The following is a 22,668-nucleotide window of genomic DNA, read 5'->3' as shown; positions in this document are numbered from 1 at the left end:
CTAGAGAAGTACCTTCAGGTAACTAGAGAAGGTAACTAGAGAAGGTAACTAGAGAAGTACCTTCAGGTAACTAGAGAAGGACCTTCAGGTAACTAGAGAAGGTAACTAGAGAAGTACCTTCAGGTAACTAGAGAAGTACCTTCAGGTAACTAGAGAAGTACCTTCAGGTAACTAGAGAAGGTAACTAGAGAAGTACCTTCAGGTAACTAGAGAAGGTAACTAGAGAAGTACCTTCAGGTAACTAGAGAAGTACCTTCAGGTAACTAGAGAAGGTAACTAGAGAAGGTAACTAGAGAAGGACCTTCAGGTAACTACAGAAGGACCTTCAGGTAACTAGAGAAGTACCTTCAGGTAACTAGAGAAGGTAACTAGAGAAGTACCTTCAGGTAACTAGAGAAGTACCTTCAGGTAACTAGAGAAGGTAACTAGAGAAGTACCTTCAGGTAACTAGAGAAGTACCTTCAGGTAACTAGAGAAGTACCTTCAGGTAACTAGAGAAGTACCTTCAGGTAACTAGAGAAGGTAACTAGAGAAGTACCTTCAGGTAACTAGAGAAGTACCTTCAGGTAACTAGAGAAGGACCTTCAGGTAACTAGAGAAGAACCTTAAGGTAACTAGAGAAGTACCTTCAGGTAACTAGAGAAGGTAACTAGAGAAGAACCTTAAGGTAACTAGAGAAGTACCTTCAGGTTACTAGAGAAGTACCTTCAGGTAACTAGAGAAGGTAACTAGAGAAGTACCTTCAGGTTACTAGAGAAGTACCTTCAGGTTACTAGAGAAGTACCTTCAGGTAACTAGAGAAGGTAACTAGAGAAGTACCTTCAGGTTACTAGAGAAGTACCTTCAGGTTACTAGAGAAGGTAACTAGAGAAGTACCTTCAGGTTACTAGAGAAGTACCTTCAGGTTACTAGAGAAGGTAACTAGAGAAGGACCTTCAGGTAACTAGAGAAGGTAACTAGAGAAGGACCTTCAGGTGACTAGAGAAGGTAACTAGAGAAGGTAACTAGAGAAGGACCTTCAGGTAACTAGAGAAGGTAACTAGAGAAGGACCTTCAGGTAACTAGAGAAGGTAACTAGAGAAGGACCTAGAGAGGTACTAGAGACTAGGTTACTAGAGAAGTACCTTCAGGTTACTAGAGAAGGTAACTAGAGAAGGACCTTCAGGTAACTAGAGAAGGTAACTAGAGAAGGACCTTCAGGTGACTAGAGAAGGTAACTAGAGAAGGACCTTCAGGTGACTAGAGAAGGTAACTAGAGAAGGACCTTCAGGTGACTACAAAAGTTGTTAAGTGGGTATGGCAGTTTGCGCTTCCTGTTTCCTGTTTCACTTTTTGAATGATATGGAAGAACTCTGGCCTGGGATTGGCCGGCCTTACCCTCCTTGCCCAACAGGAAGGAGTAGAAGCACAGGTGGTTGACGGACAGGTAGAGCCAGCCCTGACGTGGCACCCTTCCCTTCCAGAAGCTGCAGGAGTAGTAGTTCACCAGCTTTTCTTCCTCCGGCATCCCGAACAGCCTCCTCATCTTCAGCTCCGCTTCCCGAAACTTCCCACAATCCTCCTGCTCCTCGCCCTGCTTCAGCCGGTTCTCCTCTGCGATGAGGCCCTGCAGGAAGTCACATCACTCACTGAAACAATGACACATACACAGAGAGACCTGAGCAGGTAAACAGGAAGGGACATACTGAGATCTTTCCCTTGACGAAGGTGGTGACGTCTTCATCGTTGTCAAAGATGGAGATGGTCTGCAGCAGGTTGGACTCCAGCCAATCCCAGTGCTCTGTGATCTCCTTCCTGGACGAGCCTGCAAGTCACAGCCCAGGGTTAGGGTTAAAACACAAACACACATTCAGCCAATCACAGAGCGGCTCGCAGACGCACCACTGGCTATGGTCCAGTAGATCTGAGCGTCCGCCGTCTGCAGCAGGATCCGGTACGGGGCGACCCGGGCGCTGGAGTCCAGAACCACGTCTAGGGTCCCCACCAGCAAACCTGCACAAAATACAGGTTTATTATTTATATTCAAACCACCAGCAGACTTGCAGCTACCCTGCAGTATACAAAGCCATTAAAACCAGCTGCACCTTTACCAGCTCTGAGAACACTCGAAGGGGTATTTGTATATCTGTCGCCACTTGCTCTGCCAACTGGCTGTCACACTCATGCCTTAACTTGGTCACTGTGCTTCGCTTCATGTACGCCTTTTGTGAAGATTGCGACATGATAACACAAATCGTTGTTTTGGAAAAAGTTGAAAAATTAAATTAAAATAAACAAATTTAAATGATGTGGTGTTTAGTTTCTAAGAACTCACAAGAGAAACAATTGAGCAGGTGGAATAGTAACTCAGTAAGCCTGTTTCCTATTGGTTCAGAGGGCAGCAGGAACAGGCTCACCATGCAGAGCTGCAGACTCACCATGCAGGGCTTTAGGAACAGATTCACCATGCAGAGCTGCAGGCTCACCATGCAGAGCTGCAGGCTCACCATGCAGAGCTGCAGGCTCATGATGCAGAACTGCAGGCTCATGATGCAGAACTGCAAGCTCACCATGCAGAGCTGCAGGCTCACCATGCAGAGCTGCAGGCTCACCATGCAGAGCTGCAGGCTGAAGCAACAGAGGGTCTCTCTCTCTGGGTCTGCTGCTTGAACCCTGAGACCTTCAGAGTCTCGTGGCAGAGTGTTGAAGATCTGCAGCCTCTGTCCTCTGTGGAATCTCCAGCTTTTAGAGAGCTTGTCAGCCAAATCCCCGTTAACACACCAATGACCAGGTGAGCTAACGCTGCATAGAGACTGGTTCCTATCCAGCAGGTCACAGGGCCGTGCAGAGGCTCCACTCACATGTTATTAATGACACACAGAGACGTCACGGTACCGGTATTACATATTATCCAGCCCACTGAAACGGAGCAGGAGTTTAACCTCTAGCTCTTTCCTCATGTTCAGCATGTACTGCCAGATAGAGAGCTTTAATTAATGAGCTGCAGTAAACTACATGTTAGCATTTAAAGCCAAACTTTAGAGGTTATTCTGGTGAGAGTAACTCAGAGTAACTCAGAGTAACTCAGAGTAGTGTAACGCATCACAGTTCAGACAGTGATGATGTAATGTCCCTTATTACTTTAAGAAGACAGGAATAAGTAACAGGTACTGGATTACATTCCCATCACAGACCACAAGTAGGCTACCCTTTAATGATCAATCATTATAAAACACATCAGAGATATTATTCTGAAATGGACCAATCAGACAATGACTACTTTTACTGTCGCTACTTTAAGTACATTTAGAGGAGAGTACTTTCTACTTTCACTGGAGGAACATTTAGAATGCACCAAGAACAGACAGTCAGTAATAGTCTGTCTGTCTGTCTGTCTGTCTGTCTGTCTGTCTGTCTGTCTGTCTGTCTGTCTGTCTGTCAGCTTCGGTCAGACTCACCGGACAGCCCCCCCCCCCGGCCGTGTCCTCTCCTCCTCTGCAGGATGAAGAAGGGGTTAGCCCGCTCAGAGACCCACAGAGGCCCGGCCAGCAGAACTTCCTCCTGGGGGAGCCACATTGAGAGGAGAGGGAGAGAGAACTAAGGACGAGGATCACTCTGAGACCACCGGGATAAATGAGCAAAATCCCCGGGAAGAAAGAGCAGTATCCCTGGGAGGAAAGAGCAGTATCCCCGGGAGGAAGGAGCAGTATGAAGGAGCAGTATCCGTTATTTTCCCGGAGCTCCTCTGATGTTGTTGTTGTCAGTCTGCTGACTAAACATCACTTCCGGGTCTGGCGCTGCGTCATCAAGTCACGCTCCTCCTTTACGTTCATGTAAGTATGGAATTAATCCTGCTCAAAGGCTTTGAGTTCAATTAACTCCCCACTATGAACTCTGTAAGAGCCCTTATTTAAATCATTAGGGTGAAAAAAATATAAAATGCTCTAAAAGCTAAATCAAGAGGTATTTCCTCTCCATCTGACGGATCTGAGGATGCGGGGCTCAAGGGAAAATCCACTGCGCATGCTCTGTGGGCCTGCATCCGGGCACTTTCTGAATCTCCGGTCTCTCTGTTCTGGCTTCATGTAAGAAACTGGCTAAAGAAGTTGCTGGCTCTCCGTCCCTTTACACGGTCTGTGCTTCATACAGACACTGGGAGCAGTATATAACTACAGATATTAAAACGGCTAGACTGCTTTAATGTGTACCACTTCATTTCATTTTCTTCATGTTATATGTTCTGATGTTTATATTGTGTCTGTCCTGTGTTGAATATGAAGAACTGCTTATTGCTTCGTATTTGTTGACTTACTTTAGATTTTGTACAGATATTATAGATTTGAAAGCATTATGAATTAATAAACTCTCCTGCTGTGTTCAATTTATTTCTTTATCTTCACCTCAGTCTGTAGTAAAGTTACCGTTTTAACTCCGTTTGTTGTTTTAACGTAAAATCCGGTTCATTTCAGTCCTCTTTTCCTGAATCGTTTATTTCCTCCTCATGATGTGTGGGACTTTTATTCTGAAGGGCAGTTTGACCTTTAGAACTAAAGACCGGACACTAAAACTTCCTCACACAGAGTAGTCTTCATCATCCTCTTCCTCACAGAGAGTAGTCTTCATCATCCTCTTCCTCACAGAGTAGTCTTCATCATCCTCTTCCTCACAGAGAGTAGTCTTCATCATCCTCTGAATACTTGGTGTGTATCTGTACTGAGTACTTGTAGTTTGTTCATGTACTGAGTATACTTGTACTAAGTACTTGGTGAGTATGTGTACTGAGTACTTGGTGAGTATGTGTACTGAGTACTTGGTGAGTATGTGTACTGAGTACTTGGTGAGTATGTGTACTGGATACTGGGTGAGTATGTGTACTGAGTACTTGGTGAGTACATGTACTGGGTACTGGGTGAGTATGTGTACTGAGTACTTGGTGAGTACGTGTACTGAATACTTGCTGAGTATGTGTACTGGGTACTGGGTGAGTAATCGGAGGCGGTGGCAGGTTAGAGTACTTTAATGAGGAAGTACACAGTGAGGTTATATTCAGAATATTCTATAATGCTGTTAATATAAGGAGCCAGTATACTCAGAGCTGTCCATCACTTCAGAGACACGCCCACCCCATGTCTGTCAGCCAATAGGAGGAGAGGACTCAGGTCTGTCATCCAATAGGAAGGGAGGACTCAGGTCTATCAGCCAATAGGAGGAGAGGAGTCAGGCCTGTGAGCCAATAGGGGGACAGGACTCAGGTCTGTCATCCAATAGAGAGAGAGGACTCAGGTCTGTTAGCCAATAGAGAGAGAGGACTCAGGTCTGTTAGCCAATAGGAAGAGAGGACTTAGGTCTGTGAGCCAATAGGAAGAGAGGACTCAGGTCTGTTAGCCAATACACACTCCTGATACACACAGCATACTCTATACACACTCCTGATACACACAGCATACTCTATACACACTCCTGATACACACAGCATACTCTATACACACTCCTGATACACACAGCATACTCTATACACACTCCTGATACACACAGCATACTCTATACACACTCCTGATACACACAGCATACTCTATACACACTCCTGATACACACAGCATACTCTATACACACTCCTGATACACACAGCATACTCTATACACACTCCTGATACACACAGCATACTCTATACACACTCCTGATACACACAGCATACTCTATACACACTCCTGATACACACAGCATACTCTATACACACTCCTGATACACACAGCATACTCTATACACACTCCTGATACACACAGCATACTCTATACACACTCCTGATACACACAGCATACTCTATACACACTCCTGATACACACAGCATACTCTATACACACTCCTGATACACACAGCATACTCTATACACACTCCTGATACACACAGCATACTCTATACACACTCCTGATACACACAGCATACTCTATACACACTCCTGATACACACAGCATACTCTATACACACTCCTGATACACACAGCATACTCTATACACACTCCTGATACACACAGCATACTCTATACACACTCCTGATACACACAGCATACTCTATACACACTCCTGATACACACAGCATACTCTATACACACTCCTGATACACACAGCATACTCTATACACACTCCTGATACACACAGCATACTCTATACACACTCCTGATACACACAGCATACTCTATACACACTCCTGATACACACAGCATACTCTATACACACTCCTGATACACACAGCATACTCTATACACACTCCTGATACACACAGCATACTCTATACACACTCCTGATACACACAGCATACTCTATACACACTCCTGATACACACTGCATACTCTATACACACTCCTGATACACACTGCATACTCTATACACACTCCTGATACACACTGCATACTCTATACACACTCCTGATACACACTGCATACTCTATACACACTCCTGATACACACTGCATACTCTATACACACTCCTGATACACACTGCATACTCTATACACACTCCTGATACACACTGCATACTCTATACACACTCCTGATACACACTGCATACTCTATACACACTCCTGATACACACTGCATACTCTATACACACTCCTGATACACACTGCATACTCTATACACACTCCTGATACACACTGCATACTCTATACACACTCCTGATACACACTGCATACTCTATACACACTCCTGATACACACAGCATACTCTATACACACTCTTGATACACACTGCATACTCTATACACACTGCATACTCTATACACACTCCTGATACACACAGCATACTCTATACACACTCCTGATACACACTGCATACTCTATACACACTGCATACTCTATACACACTCCTGATACACACAGCATACTCTATACACACTCCTGATACACACAGCATACTCTATACACACTCCTGATACACACAGCATACTCTATACACACTCCTGATACACACAGCATACTCTATACACACTCCTGATACACACAGCATACTCTATACACACTCCTGATACACACAGCATACTCTATACACACTCCTGATACACACAGCATACTTTATACACACTCCTGATACACACAGCATACTTTATACACACTCCTGATACACACAGCACACTCTATACACACTCCTGATACACACTGCACACTCTATACACACTCCTGATACACACTGCATACTCTATACACACTCCTGATACACACTGCATACTCTATACACACTCCTGATACACACTGCATACTCTATACACACTCCTGATACACACTGCATACTCTATACACACTCCTGATACACACTGCATACTCTATACACACTCCTGATACACACTGCATACTCTATACCAGGGGTCACCAACACGGTGCCCGCGGGAACCAGGTCGCCCCCAAGGACCACATGAGTCGTCCGCAGGCCTGTTCTAAAAATAGAGTGAGCTGCGTCTAAAACCACATTTTATTCTGTTGCTATTCTTTTTGAATCACACTTGCATTCATATAGATTTAAAAATGGCAATATCTTAAAATATGTTCATTACACATGAAGTTTAGATAAGTTCAGGTGAACTCTGACCTACTCCAGTTCTAAGGTCAGCATTGTGCACGCGACAAGTGGAGACTAAGCTAGCGGGCGCAGCGAAGATGGGCGCTGAATGCAGTTTCTCACCCCAAAAACATGGCAGGAAAAAGAAAGAAAACGCATCACTTTCACAACGAATGGGAGGAGGGGTTCTTTTTTACGACTGTGAAAGACAGCTGCGTGTGTCTCATTTGCGGGGCGACTGTGGCGACGGCAAAGCGGCACAATGTGGAGACACTTCACTACGTGTCACAAAAGCTACCATGCTAACTTCCCACGGGTAGAGCACTACGGACAACAAGCAACCCAAGCCTCGTTTAGAGCTACACATTTTCTGATCAAGAAGAAGAAGGAGAAGGAGAAGGAGAGGGAGAGGGAGAGGGAGAGGGAGAAGGAGAAGGAGAAGGAGAAGGAGAAGGAGAAGGAGAGGGAGAGGGAGAGGGAGAGGGAGAGGGAGAGGGAGAGGGAGAGGGAGAAGGAGAAGGAGAGGGAGAAGGAGAAGGAGAAGGAGAAGGAGAGGGAGAGGGAGAAGGAGAAGGAGAAGGAGAGGGAGAAGGAGAAGGAGAAGGAGAGGGAGAGGGAGAAGAAGGAGAAGTTGTCAAAGAAGCAATGATTAGAATTGCTAACACTTGAAGACGAGAAAAATGGAACCGATCTAATCTCCACTCTCTCCGGCGTCCAGCTGGGGGCATCTACGAGTCAGCTATGTGTGGTAACTTGGCCGATCAGCTGGACCGGGATCTGGCGAAGTGCAGCTGGTCCATCCAGTGCGACGAGTCCGTGGACAGCAGCAGTACAGCGCAGCTGTTGGCTTTTATCCGGATGGTGTTTGAAGATTTCTCCACAAGAGAAGAACTCCTGACACTACTGCCGTTAAAGACAATACGGGGGGAGTTGACATTTATAACCCGGTGAAGGAGTTTTTCCTGCAGAAAAAGGCACCATTGGAAAAGCTGGTAGCGGTGACTACAGACGGGGCTCCTGCTATGATCGGCCGACATACAGGTTTCATCGCTCACTGTAATGGTGACCCAGGCTTCCCAACATGTCTGCATTACCATTGCATCAGTCACCAGCAGGTGTTATGTGCAAAAGTGATCGACTTTTGGCAGGTGATGACTCCCGTTGTAAAAATCAGAAACAACATCCAAAGCAAAACAGCACAGGATATTCAAGGTGCTATTGGAGGAGCTGTCAGCTGAGTATGGTGACCTGCTGCTACACACAGAAATCCGATGGCTCAGCAGAGGACGAGTTTGACTTTGTTTTTTGTCACTTTTGGGTGAAATCAAAGAGTTCATGCAGTCCAACGGTGAATACGTCTCACTGCTATAGGACAGAGTGGACACTTTGCATTTTTAATGGACATTACTGGGAAACTAAACCACTTGAACTGCGAGCTGCAAGGCAAAGGTAAGACTGTTGTTGATATGATAAGTGCTTTGAATGCATTTAAAGCCAAGATGAACATTTTTTCTGTGGATTTACAGAGAACAAAGGTGCTGCACTTTCCCTCTGTGCAGTCGGTGCTGAAAGAAAATGCTTCTGCCTCTGAGACATTTGACAAAGTTGCAGAACAGTACTGTGAAGCCATAAACACACTTGGGCAAGAGTTTGAGAATACGTTTTGTGAGCTTGATCAGCTTGAGCCATGTGTGTCATTCATTTCTGATCCTTTCATGAATGTGGACACAACATGCTTTGCTGAGCAACTTAGTGCAACCTTCATCTCGGATGCTGGACAGGTGGAGATTGAAATCATGACACTGCAAAATGACCTCCACCTCAAAGCCTACCCGGCTGAACCACACTTTTGGTGCCTTGTTGATGCAGAGAAGTACAGTGGTGTATGCACAGCAGCTGTGAAGGTTGCCAGCCTGTTTGGTTCCACCTACCTCTGTGAATCAGCGTTTTCTGACATGAACTTCTTCAAGAACAAACACAGAACACGCCTCACTGATGCACATCTGAAACACTCACTCACAGTTGCAGTGTCAAGTTACACACCGGATTACAATACACTGGTGAACAGCATGCAATGCCAGTCTTCCCACTAACAAAGAGTTCAATTTCAAAGTGTGTTCATGACATGTAAGTTATCATTTTGTTCAAAATGCTGCAGATTTGGTCATTAGTTCAAAATGTGAGCAGAGTTATTTAAACATATGTGATTTTTCTTTAACATTACATCATGGATAACTTTCTGAAACATGGGGCAGCAGTTCATGATTTGTTAAAAGGGTTGGTCAGGGGCTAGTGAAAGTGGGACCTTTCTCCTATGAAATGTAGTGATGTAAGTGATCATCTGAAGATGCAACAGTTACTGAGATGAACAGAGATAACGTGCTGAATATGAAGATTCAGAGATTCAAGGTTCAACTTTATTGTCATTGCACAGAGTACAAGTACTAGGACAACGAAATGCGGTCTCTGCATTTGACCCATCCTAGTGTTAGGAGCAGTGGGCTGCCATAATGTACGGCGCCCGGGGAGCAGTGTAGGTAACCAGTGTCTTGCTCAGGGACACCACGGTGGCACTTGAACTGGTGACCTTCCAGTTCCCAGGCCAAGCCCCCTATGGACTTCGCCACCACCGCCACTGAACAGAATATCCGTTTCCCACGTGTTGTCATTGTTGATGATTATTGTGAGGAATCATTAACGTGATCAGTGTCTTCACAGAGATGAGCTTCATTATTAATGTTTCACTAAAGGCAAACTGAGCACGTGTTATTTCACAAGAGCGTATCAAACTGGTAGCCCTTCGTATGACTCAGTACCCATGAAGTAGCTCTCAGTTTCAAAAAGGTTGGTGACCCCTGCCCTATACACACTCCTGATACACACACTGCATACTCTATACACACTCCTGATACACACACTGCATACTCTATACACACTCCTGATACACACACTGCATACTCTATAGACACTCCTGATACACACTGCATACTCTATAGACACTCCTGATACACACACTGCATACTCTATACACACTCCTGATACACACACTGCATACTCTATAGACACAATGCTTTTCTGCTATGCGGAAAAATAAGGCGTCTCCATTTGACATTTTACAAAGTCATTACTGTAACATAAACACACAATCAAAGTCTTGAAATACGGACTATCAGTTGAGCAGTTGTCATTACTCTGCTTAAGAATTACATTTGCTGAGCACACTTTGCAATACTGGACCCGACGGTTTAACGGCTGTCTCACCTGGTGCATTTGGTGTTGGATCGAATACATTGTATGCCAGCTGCGGAAGTTCAGCTTGGTCCATACGCATCAGGTTTCTGCATGCTCTTAAAAAAACACATACGTCCTCATATGCACATCTGAACATTTACTCACTTGCTGCAGTAGTTAGGTTCATACCTGTTGCAGTGCGGCTGTTTCCCCCGTTCTCAATCAGTCTGCATGAAAGCATTTGTTCAAGCGTAGATTTGGTATTTTAAAAGAGAGCAGAGTTTAAAATATGTACTTTTCTTGTCTCCTGTACTTCGATGCATGGGGAATTCTCGATTGAAAGAGTGTGGCAGGGGCGGGAAATCCTCGTCCATGGGTGTGTAAGTGATCATCACATCGCAACAGTATAGTGTACAGAATTTAACGTTGCTGAGTATGGATGGTTCAGAGTTCAGGTTCACTGTATGTGGTTCAAGATACAAACTAACATACAAAATGCCGCCCGAGACCACGTGTCTAGACGGGGGCAAAGCGCCCAGCATTTACATGTCAATGCCTCGGGACACCAATCCATTGAACTGTTGATTCAGTCCCAGGCCCAAGCCCCCTTATGGATACCATGCGCCAACGAATAAGTTTGCCAGCGTTTGGTGTTTGTTATTTATTGTAGAATCATTCGTTCAGGCTCAAAATAGCCATTAGTTTTTCTAAGGCAACGAGCATGTTTTTCACAGCGACAAATGTTAGCCTCGTATGAATCATACATAAGTACTCTCATTCAAATGGACCCTGTTCCTTATAATTATTTTTTGCATAATCATAACACATACTATTAATTTATACACATATGGCTTACCCTACTATACACCATTCATACTATTAACAATCCATGACAGATAATATGACATGATACAACACGATCTCTATACACCCTCCTGTACAAAACTGCTACCATAGAAAAACTCACGCATACTCTATACACACTCCTGATACACACTGCATACTCTATAGACACTCCTGATACACACTGCATACTCTATACACACTCCTGATACACACTGCATACTCTATACACACTCCTGATACACACACTGCATACTCTATACACACTCCTGATACACACTGCATACTCTATAGACACTCCTGATACACACTGCATACTCTATACACACTCCTGATACACACAGTGCATACTCTATACACACTCCTGATACACACACTGCATACTCTATACACACTCCTGATACACACTGCATACTCTATAGACACTCCTGATACACACTGCATACTCTATACACACTCCTGATACACACTGCATACTCTATACACACTCCTGATACACACTGCATACTCTATACACACTCCTGATACACACAGCATACTCTATAGACACTCCTGATACACACTGCATACTCTATACACACTCCTGATACACACACTGCATACTCTATACACACTCCTGATACACACACTGCATACTCTATAGACACTCCTGATACACACTGCATACTCTATACATGCATTGAGGACAGACCTGACTCAGCGTTTTGAGGACAGACCTGACTCAGTGTTTTGAGGACAGATGTGACTCAGCGTTTTGAGGACAGACCTGACTCAGTGTTTTGAGGACAGACCTGACTCAGTGTTTTGAGGACAGACCTGACTCAGCGTTTTGAGGACAGACCTGACTCAGTGTTTTGAGGACAGACCTGACTCAGCGTTTTGAGGACAGATGTGACTCAGCGTTTTGAGGACAGATGTGACTCAGCGTTTTGAGGACAGACCTGACTCAGCGTTTTGAGGACAGACCTGACTCAGCGTTTTGAGGACAGATGTGACTCAGCGTTTTGAGGACAGATGTGACTCAGCGTTTTGAGGACAGATGTGACTCAGCGTTTTGAGGACAGACCTGACTCAGCGTTTTGAGGACAGATGTGACTCAGTGTTTTGAGGACAGACCTGACTCAGCGTTTTGAGGACAGACCTGACTCAGCGTTTTGAGGACAGATGTGACTCAGCGTTTTGAGGACAGACCTGACTCAGCGTTTTGAGGACAGACCTGACTCAGCGTTTTGAGGACAGATGTGACTCAGCGTTTTGAGGACAGACCTGACTCAGCGTTTTGAGGACAGATGTGACTCAGCGTTTTGAGGACAGACCTGACTCAGCGTTTTGAGGACAGACCTGACTCAGCGTTTTGAGGACAGACCTGACTCAGCGTTTTGAGGACAGACCTGACTCAGCGTTTTGAGGACAGACCTGACTCAGTGTTTTGAGGACAGACCTGACTCAGCGTTTTGAGGACAGACCTGACTCAGCGTTTTGAGGACAGATGTGACTCAGCGTTTTGAGGACAGACCTGACTCAGCGTTTTGAGGACAGATGTGACTCAGCGTTTTGAGGACAGACCTGACTCAGCGTTTTGAGGACAGATGTGACTCAGGAGGTTTGATAGAGAATCCCGGACCTGAGGAAGCCCCATTTCGGAAACAGGAAACAGGACGGTTCTCTGAAGTGTTGGACCTTTCCTTTAAACCTAAGTTATTGCTACAGGGGGTTAACACCGTTCAGGTCTCTGCATCCGGGTCCAGACTACTGAAGAACTTCTGGTCTCCAGATGAAAAACAACAGAACTGGGTTTAAGTTCTCTTGGGTTTGTAAGAGTTCTTGTCCTGATGGTCTGTTTGGGTTCAGGTAAGAAAGTCTCAGGTCCTTTGTCCCATTTGTGAAGAACTCTGGAACCTTTCTGAAGCCTCTAGAATCAGGGAACCTCTGTAAGAACTACAACGTCATAGAGAACCCAGGATCATCTTGATCGAAAGGGAAATGTTTTCCAAACCTGTGCTTAGGAACCCAACAGAACCGTCTGTGCTGAAGAACCCAACAGAACTTTCTTCTGTGCTGAGGAACTATACAGAACCTCTTAATGTGCTTGGTAACTCTTCCACCAACCAGTTTTTCAGGAACCCAAGAACCTGTTTCAGAACTCAGGAACCCTTTTCCAGAAACCATGTTAAGAACTTGTGACCTTTTTAAGCAACATGTTTTTAACTCAGGACCTTTCCAGGAACATTTCACGGAATGACAAAAGTCTGCTGGAGACCCAAGAACAGCTTTTAGGTGCTAAGGAACCTTTGAGAGGAACCTTGTTAGGAACTCAGGACATGTTCCAGAAGCTCTTTTCCAGGAACACAAGAACACTTTTGGGGCCTCTAGGATGTTTTAAGGAACTCAACAGCAACATACAATTCAGGTGAACCAAAGTAACAGGATTCAGGTTCTGGTTCCTGGTCCACAGTTCTCTGGATTAAATAATTCAGCTCTGGTTCTTCTTCTGGGTAAAACAAAGTCACAAGGGTCTGAACTGACACCTTGATCCAGGCTGAAGGTTAAATGCTGTTTAAAGTTCTTCCATGTGATCAGACCCCGTCCATCCCTGCTGGGGGGGAACTCTCAGGACTTGTTGTCGTTGTACAGGTCCACAGAGTTCTGGAGGTCAGGCAGCTCCATTTCACAGACCAAAGGAGACATGGAGGTCCTGGTGAAGAAGGATCCGCCGCCTGGAGACAAAAACACAGACTGAACAACAGAGTGAACCACAGCCACAGACTGAACCACAGACACAGACTGAACAACAGACACAGACTGAACCAAAGACACAGACTGAACCACAGACACACTGAACCACAGACACAGACTGAACCAAAGACACAGAGTGAACCACAGCCACAGACTGAACCACAGACACAGACTGAACCACAGACACAGACTGAACCACAGACACAGACTGAACCAAAGACACAGACTGAACCACAGACACAGACTGAACCAAAGACACAGACTGAACCACAGACACAGACTGAACCACAGACACAGACTGAACCAAAGACACAGACTGAACCACAGACACAGACTGAACCACAGACACAGACTGAACCACAGACACAGACTGAACCACAGACACAGACTGAACCACAGACACAGACTGAACCAAAGACACAGACTGAACCACAGACACAGACTGAACCACAGACACAGACTGAACCAAAGACACAGACTGAACCACAGACACAGACTGAACCAAAGACACAGACTGAACCAAAGACACAGACTGAACCACAGACACAGACTGAACCAAAGACACAGACTGAACCACAGACACAGACTGAACCAAAGACACAGACTGAACCACAGACACAGACTGAACCACAGACACACTGAACCACAGACACAGACTGAACCACAGACACAGACTGAACCAAAGACACAGACTGAACCAAAGACACAGACTGAACCACAGACACAGACTGAACCACAGACACAGACTGAACCAAAGACACAGACTGAACCAAAGACACAGACTGAACCACAGACACAGACTGAACCACAGACTGAACCACAGACACAGACTGAACCACAGGCTGAACCAAAAGCACAGACTGAACAACAGACACACTGAACAACAGACACAGACTGAACCACAGACTGAACCACAGACACACTGAACCACAGACACAGACTGAACCAAACACTGAACCACAGCCACAGACTGAACCACAGACACAGACTGAACCAAAGACATAGACTGAACCACAGCCACAGACTGAACCACAGACACAGACTGAACCACTGACACAGACTGAACAACAGAGTGAACCACAGACACATACTGACACACAGACACAGACTGAACCACAGACACAGACTGAACCACAGACTGAACCACAGACACAGACTGAACCACAGACATACTGAACCACAGACACAGACTGAACCAAAGACACAGACTGAACCAAAGACTGAACCACAGACACAGACTGAACCACAGACACAGACTGAACCACAGACACAGACTGAACCACAGAGTGAACCAAAAACACAGACTGAACAACAGAGTGAACCAAAGACACAGACTGAACAACAGACACAGACTGAACCACAGACACAGACTGAACCACAGACACACTGAACCACAGACACAGACTGAGCCACAGACACACACTGAACAACAGACACAGACTGAACCACAGACACAGACTGAACCACAGACACACTCTGAACCACACACTGAGCCACAGACACACTCTGAACCACAGACACACTCTGAACCACATGCTGAACCACAGACACAGACTGAACCACAGACTGAACCACAGACACACTCTGAACCACACACTGAGCCAAATACACACTCTGAACCACATACTGAACCACAGACACAGACTGAACCACAGACACACTCTGAACCACAGACTAAACCGTAGACACCGACTGAACCACACTCTGAACCACAGACTGAACCACAGACTGAACTACAGACACACTCTGAACCACAATCTGTTATATATCTAGAGATATATCTAGAGATAGATAGAGAGATATAGATATAGAGATAGATATAGAGATAGATAGAGAGAGATAGATAGATAGATAGATAGATAGATAGAGATATAGATATAGAGATATAGAGATAGATAGATAGATAGATAGATAGAGAGATAGATAGAGAGATAGATAGATAGATAGATAGATAGATAGATAGATAGATAGATAGATAGATAGATAGAGATATAGATATAGAGATATAGAGATAGATAGATAGATAGATAGATAGATAGATAGATAGAGAGATAGATAGATAGATAGATAGATAGAGAGATAGATAGATAGATAGATAGATAGAGAGTTATATCTAGAGAGAGATATAGAGATAGATAGAGAGATAGATATAGAGATAGAGAGATAGATATAGAGATAGAGAGATATATATAGAGATAGAGATAGAGATAGATAGAGAGATAGATAGAGAGATATATATAGAGATAGATAGATAGATAGAGAGATAGATAGATAGATAGAGAGTTATATCTAGAGAGAGATAGAGAGATAGATAGAGAGATATATATAGAGATAGAGAGATAGATAGAGAGATAGATAGATAGAGAGAGATAGAGATAGATAGAGAGATAGATAGATGTTGTATATGTATACTGGCCCTCTGTATAGTAATATAGCACATCTGTATATTTGTTCATACTACATCTGTTTATACTATGCCAATTATTCCCCCCTCTTTATACTGCCCTTATCTTTACATCATCACTCTGAACTGCATATACTGTACTCTATATATCGCACTTGTTCCTCTTTGCACTTCTATCTATCTATAATGTTGTTGTTGTTTTCATTGATGTAAATACACTGGTTTGATACCTTAGTACATGTATGTAAATACACTGGTTTGATACCTTAGTACATGTATGTAAATACACTGGTTTGATACCTTAGTACATGTATGTAAATACACTGGTTTGATACCTTAGTACATGTATGTAAATACACTGGTTTGATACCTTAGTACATGTATGTAAATACACTGGTTTGATACCTTAGTACATGTATGTAAATACACTGGTTTGATACCTTAGTACATGTATGTAAATACACTGGTTTGATACCTTAGTACATGTATGTAAATACACTGGTTTGATACCTTAGTACATGTATGCATGCTTTTTTTTAATATACATTTTGGAGTCCACCAGCTGCCACTGCTCTGACCCACAGACAGACTCTGACCCACAGACTGAACCACACACTGAACCACACTCTGAACCACACTCTGAACCACACTCTGAACCACACTCTGAACCACACACTGAACCACACTCTGAACCACACTCTGAACCACACTCTGAACCACACTCTGAACCACACACTGAACCACGGACTGAACCACACACTGAACCACAGACACACACTGAACCACAGACGGACTCTGACCCACAGACAGACTCCGACCCAGACGGACTCTGACCCACAGACAGACTCCGACCCAGACGGACTCTGACCCACAGACAGACTCCGACCCAGACGGACTCTGACCCACAGACACACTTTTAATTATGACGCCTCGCTGTACATCATTGACAAACAACAAATTGACCAATCGGAATCAAGTATTCAACTAAGCGTGTAATAAAGTACATATTACTTACTGGTCACAGCGATGGTGATGTCAGAGGGCCTCTGGGCTGAGGGGTGGGGGGGGGTGAGGGGCTCCAGGCTGATTGGGGGGGGGGGGGCTGTCTCCAGGAGGGGGGGCCCGGCTGCTGGAGGTGGAGTTGACAGGCAGTCGGTCCACGTCCAGCTCCAGACTGTCCACACAGGGCAGGGCGGTCTGGGGGGGTGCAGATAGAGGAGGTTATTAGTGAGTCTAAACATGGGGTCCCCGCCTTAAACACTACAGGTCACATGACTCACCGCGATGCCGAGAGCCTTCAGGATGTTCAGCTTACACATCGGACAGGTGCAGTGCTCGTTCAGCCAGGGGTCCACACACACCTTATGGAAGACATGTCTGCACACACACACACACACACAGTTTGTCTGAGGATCTCTCCTCTGATTGGTCAGTGAGACGCCATCAACATATCATTTTCCGTGTGCCGCGTCATGTGATCCCAGACTAACACACACACTGTATGTACTTTATATATACTGTATGTACTTTATATATACTGTATGTACTTTATATATACTGTATGTACTTTATATATACTGTATATACTGTATGTACTTTATATATACTGTATGTACTTTATATATACTGTATGTACTTTATATATACTGTATATACTTATATATACTGTATGTACTTTATATATACTGTATGTACTTTATATATACACTGTACGTACTTTATATATACTGTATGTACTTTATATATACTGTATGTACTTTATATATACTGTATGTACTTTATATATACTGTATGTACTTTATATATACTGTATGTACTTTATATATACTGTATGTACTTTATATATACTGTATATACTGTATGTACTTTATATATACTGTATGTACTTTATATATACTGTATGTACTTTATATATACTGTATATACTGTATGTACTTTATATATACTGTATATACTGTATGTACTTTATATATACTGTATGTACTTTATATATACTGAAGGTACTTTATATATACTGTATGTACTTTATATATACACTGTACGTACTTTATATATACTGTATGTACTTTATATATACTGTATGTACTTTATATATACTGTATATATAAAGTACATACAGTATATACTGTATGTACTTTATATATACTGTATGTACTTTATATATACTGTATATACTGTATGTACTTTATATATACTGTATATACTGTATGTACTTTATATATACTGTATGTACTTTATATATACTGAAGGTACTTTATATATACTGTATGTACTTTATATATACTGTATATACTGTATGTACTTTATATATACTGTATATACTGTATGTACTTTAGATATACTGTATGTACTTTATATATACTGTATGTACTTTATATATACTGTATGTACTTTATATATATACTGTATGTACTTTATAATACTGTATGTACTTTATATATATACTGTAGGTACTTTATATATACTGTATGTACTTTATATATACTGTATGTACTTTATATATACTGTATGTACTTTATATATACACTGTACGTACTTTATATATACTGTATGTACTTTATATATATACTGTATGTACTTTATATATACTGTATGTACTTTATATATACTGTATGTACTTTATATATACTGTATGTACTTTATATATACTGTATGTACTTTATATATACTGAAGGTACTTTATATATACTGTATGTACTTTATATATACTGTATGTACTTTATATATATACTGTATGTACTTTATATATACTGTATGTACTTTATATATACTGAAGGTACTTTATATATACTGTATGTACTTTATATATACTGTATGTACTTTATATATATACTGTATGTACTTATATATACTGTATGTACTTTATAATACTGTATGTACTTAAATATACTGTATGTACTTTATAATATACTGTATGTACTTTATATATACTGTATGTGCTTTATATATACTGTATGTACTTTTACTATAACTGTATGTACTTTTTATAGCTTATGTACTTTGTACTATTACTTATATACTGTATGTACTTTATATATACTGTATGTACTTTATATATACTGTATGTACTTTATATATACTGAAGGTACTTTATATTACTGTATGTACTTTATATATACTGTATGTACTTTATATATACTGTATGTACTTTAATATATACTGTATGTACTTTATATATACTGTATGTACTGTATATATACTGTATGTACTTTATATATATACTGTATGTACTTTATATATACTGTATGTACTTTATATATACTGTATGTACTTTATATATACTGTATGTACTTAATATATATACTGTAGTACTTTATATATACTGTATGTACTTTTATACTATACTGTATGTACTTTATATATACTGTATGTACTTTATATATACTGTATGTACTTTATATATACTGTAAGTACTTTATATTACTGTATGTACTTTATATATACTGTATATACTTATATATACGTAGTACTTTATAAAAATGTATGTACTTTTTATATATACTGAAGTACTTTATTATACTGTATGTACTTTTATATATACTGTATGTATTTATATACTGTATGTACTTTATATTTACTCGTATGTACTTTTTATATACTGTATGGGATTTATATATATGTACTGTATGTACTTTATATATATTTCTGTATGTACTTTATATATTACTGTATGTACTTTATATTACTGTTTGTACTTTATATATACTGTATGTACTTTATATATATGAAGGGACTTTATATATACGTATGTACTTTTATATATGGTTATACTGTATGTACTTTATATATAACTGTATGTACTATATATATACTAAACTGTACTATATATACTAAACTGTACTATATATACTAAACTGTACTATATATACTAAACTGTACTATATATACTAAACTGTACTATATATACTAAACTGTACTATATAAACTAAACTGTACTATATATACTAAACTGTACTATATAAACTAAACTGTACTATATATACTAAACTGTACTATATATACTAAACTGTACTATATATACTAAACTGTACTATATATACTAAACTGTACTATATATACTAAACTGTACTATATATACTAAACTGTACTATATATACTAAACTGTACTATATATACTAAACTGTACTATATATACTAAACTGTACTATATATACTAAACTGTACTATATACTAAACTGTACTATACTAACTGTACTATATAAACTAAACTGTACTATATATACTAAACTGTACTATATATACTAAACTGTACTATATATACTAAACTGTACTATATATACTAAACTGTACTATATAAACTAAACTGTACTATATATACTAAACTGTACTATATATACTAAACTGTACTATATAAACTAAACTGTACTATATAAACTAAACTGTACTATACTAAACTGTACTTTACTAAGCTGTACTGCAGTCTGTTAATATATTCTGTTTTTCTTTCATTCTTTTATTTTTCTCTTTCTCGTATTTATTTAAGTTTTCAACAGCCACGTTTGCGTTTCCACATATGTATATATTTCACATCCTCAAATCTTTACTGTTGTTACTGTAAATATTCTTCTCTCTTTTTGCACTATTTTATTATCTTATTTGCACCATGTATGTTGAGTTGTTGGAGGAGCATGGGACATTTTCATTGCCAACATATACGCTGTATCTGCTGTGCATATGACCAATAAAACCTTGAAACCTTGAAACCCCCTGGGCAGATCAGACCACAACCTAGATAGATAGATAGAATGTGAGGATGAAGCCCTCTTTATTATCACATACATGCACACAGCAGAGCACACACAGTGAAATATGTCCTCTGCATTTAACCCATCCTAGTACTGGGAGCAGTGGGCAGCTATTGTGCAGCGCCCGAGGAGCAATGGGGAGGGGGGATTGGAGGTGTCCGGTGCCTTGCTCAAGGGCACCACAGCAGGGCATAGGAGGTGAACTGGGACCTCTCCAAGTAGCAGTCCACATTCCATATTTTTTCAAGTCTGTTCGGGGACTTGAACCGGCGACCCTACGATTCCTACTCCAAGCCCCTACTTACTGAGCCACTGCTGGCTCAAACCTTGTCTTTTTGGCACCTAAATATGTTCCCCTTGTTCAGAGGCAGCCTGTATCCACTAGCTACAGGACTGCTTCGAGAACACGGACTGGGATGTGCTTTGTGTGCCACATGGAGAGGACATCAACAACATGACCGACTGCATCACAGACTACATCAACTTCTGTGAGCAAACACTGCCAGCTAAAACTGTTCACTGCTTCCTGAACAATAAACCCTGGATCACCAGAGACCTGAAACAGCTTTTAAACAAGAAGAAGGAAGCTTTCAAGTCTAGGGACAAACCACTGCTGAGGAGCATCCAGCACGACATGAGAAACAGGCTGAGGGACGACCTGAGGGACGACCTGAGGGACGACCTGAGGGACGACCTGAGGGACGACCTGAGGGAGAGGCTGCGGGACGACCTGAGGGACAGGCTGAGGGATGACCTGAGGGACAGGCTGAGGGACGACCTGAGGGACAGGCTGAGGGACGACCTGAGGGACAGGCTGAAGGATGACCTGAGGGACAGGCTGAGGGACGACCTGAGGGACAGGCTGAGGGACGACCTGAGGGACAGGCTGAGGGACAGGCTGAGGGACAGGCTGAGGGACGACCTGAGGGACAGGCTGAGGGACAGGCTGAGGGACGACCTGAGGGACAGGCTGAGGGACGACCTGAGGGACAGGCTGAGGGACAGGCTGAGGGACGACCTGAGGGACAGGCTGAAGGATGACCTGAGGGACAGGCTGAGGGACGACCTGAGGGACAGGCTGAGGGACGACCTGAGGGACAGGCTGAGGGACGACCTGAGGGACAGGCTGAGGGACAGGCTGAGGGACGACCTGAGGGACAGGCTGAGGGACAGGCTGAGGGACG

At 42.2% G+C, this 22,668-nt stretch overlaps 1 protein-coding gene and 1 long non-coding RNA gene across 2 annotated transcripts in view; both read right to left on the bottom strand.

The window, feature by feature from the left end:
• The window catches only part of LOC134863202 (TBC1 domain family member 9B), a 50,492-nt gene extending 46,647 nt beyond the window's left edge, over positions 1-3,845 (bottom strand). The window contains exons 1-4 of the mRNA XM_063881560.1: positions 3,438-3,845; positions 1,882-1,992; positions 1,686-1,804; positions 1,378-1,606 (exon numbers count right to left, since the gene is read on the bottom strand). Of these exons, the coding sequence (XP_063737630.1) occupies positions 1,378-1,606; positions 1,686-1,804; positions 1,882-1,992; positions 3,438-3,555 (577 nt within the window). The 5' untranslated portion in view covers positions 3,556-3,845. The remainder of the gene's footprint in view (positions 1-1,377; positions 1,607-1,685; positions 1,805-1,881; positions 1,993-3,437) is intronic.
• Positions 3,846-11,729: 7,884 nt separating this feature from the next.
• LOC134863218 (uncharacterized) lies at positions 11,730-18,148 on the bottom strand. The gene is made up of 3 exons (XR_010165633.1): positions 18,020-18,148; positions 17,755-17,936; positions 11,730-14,316 (listed from the first exon to the last, which is right to left on the bottom strand). It is a non-coding gene; the product is annotated as an uncharacterized LOC134863218 (long non-coding RNA).
• Positions 18,149-22,668: the final 4,520 nt, after the last annotated feature.

The sequence above is a fragment of the Eleginops maclovinus genome, chromosome 4, assembly GCF_036324505.1.
Source record: "Eleginops maclovinus isolate JMC-PN-2008 ecotype Puerto Natales chromosome 4, JC_Emac_rtc_rv5, whole genome shotgun sequence".
NCBI lineage: Eukaryota > Metazoa > Chordata > Actinopteri > Perciformes > Eleginopidae > Eleginops > Eleginops maclovinus.
The sequence above is the reverse complement of the archived record's forward strand: the minus strand, read 5'-3'. Positions and strand labels throughout refer to the sequence as shown.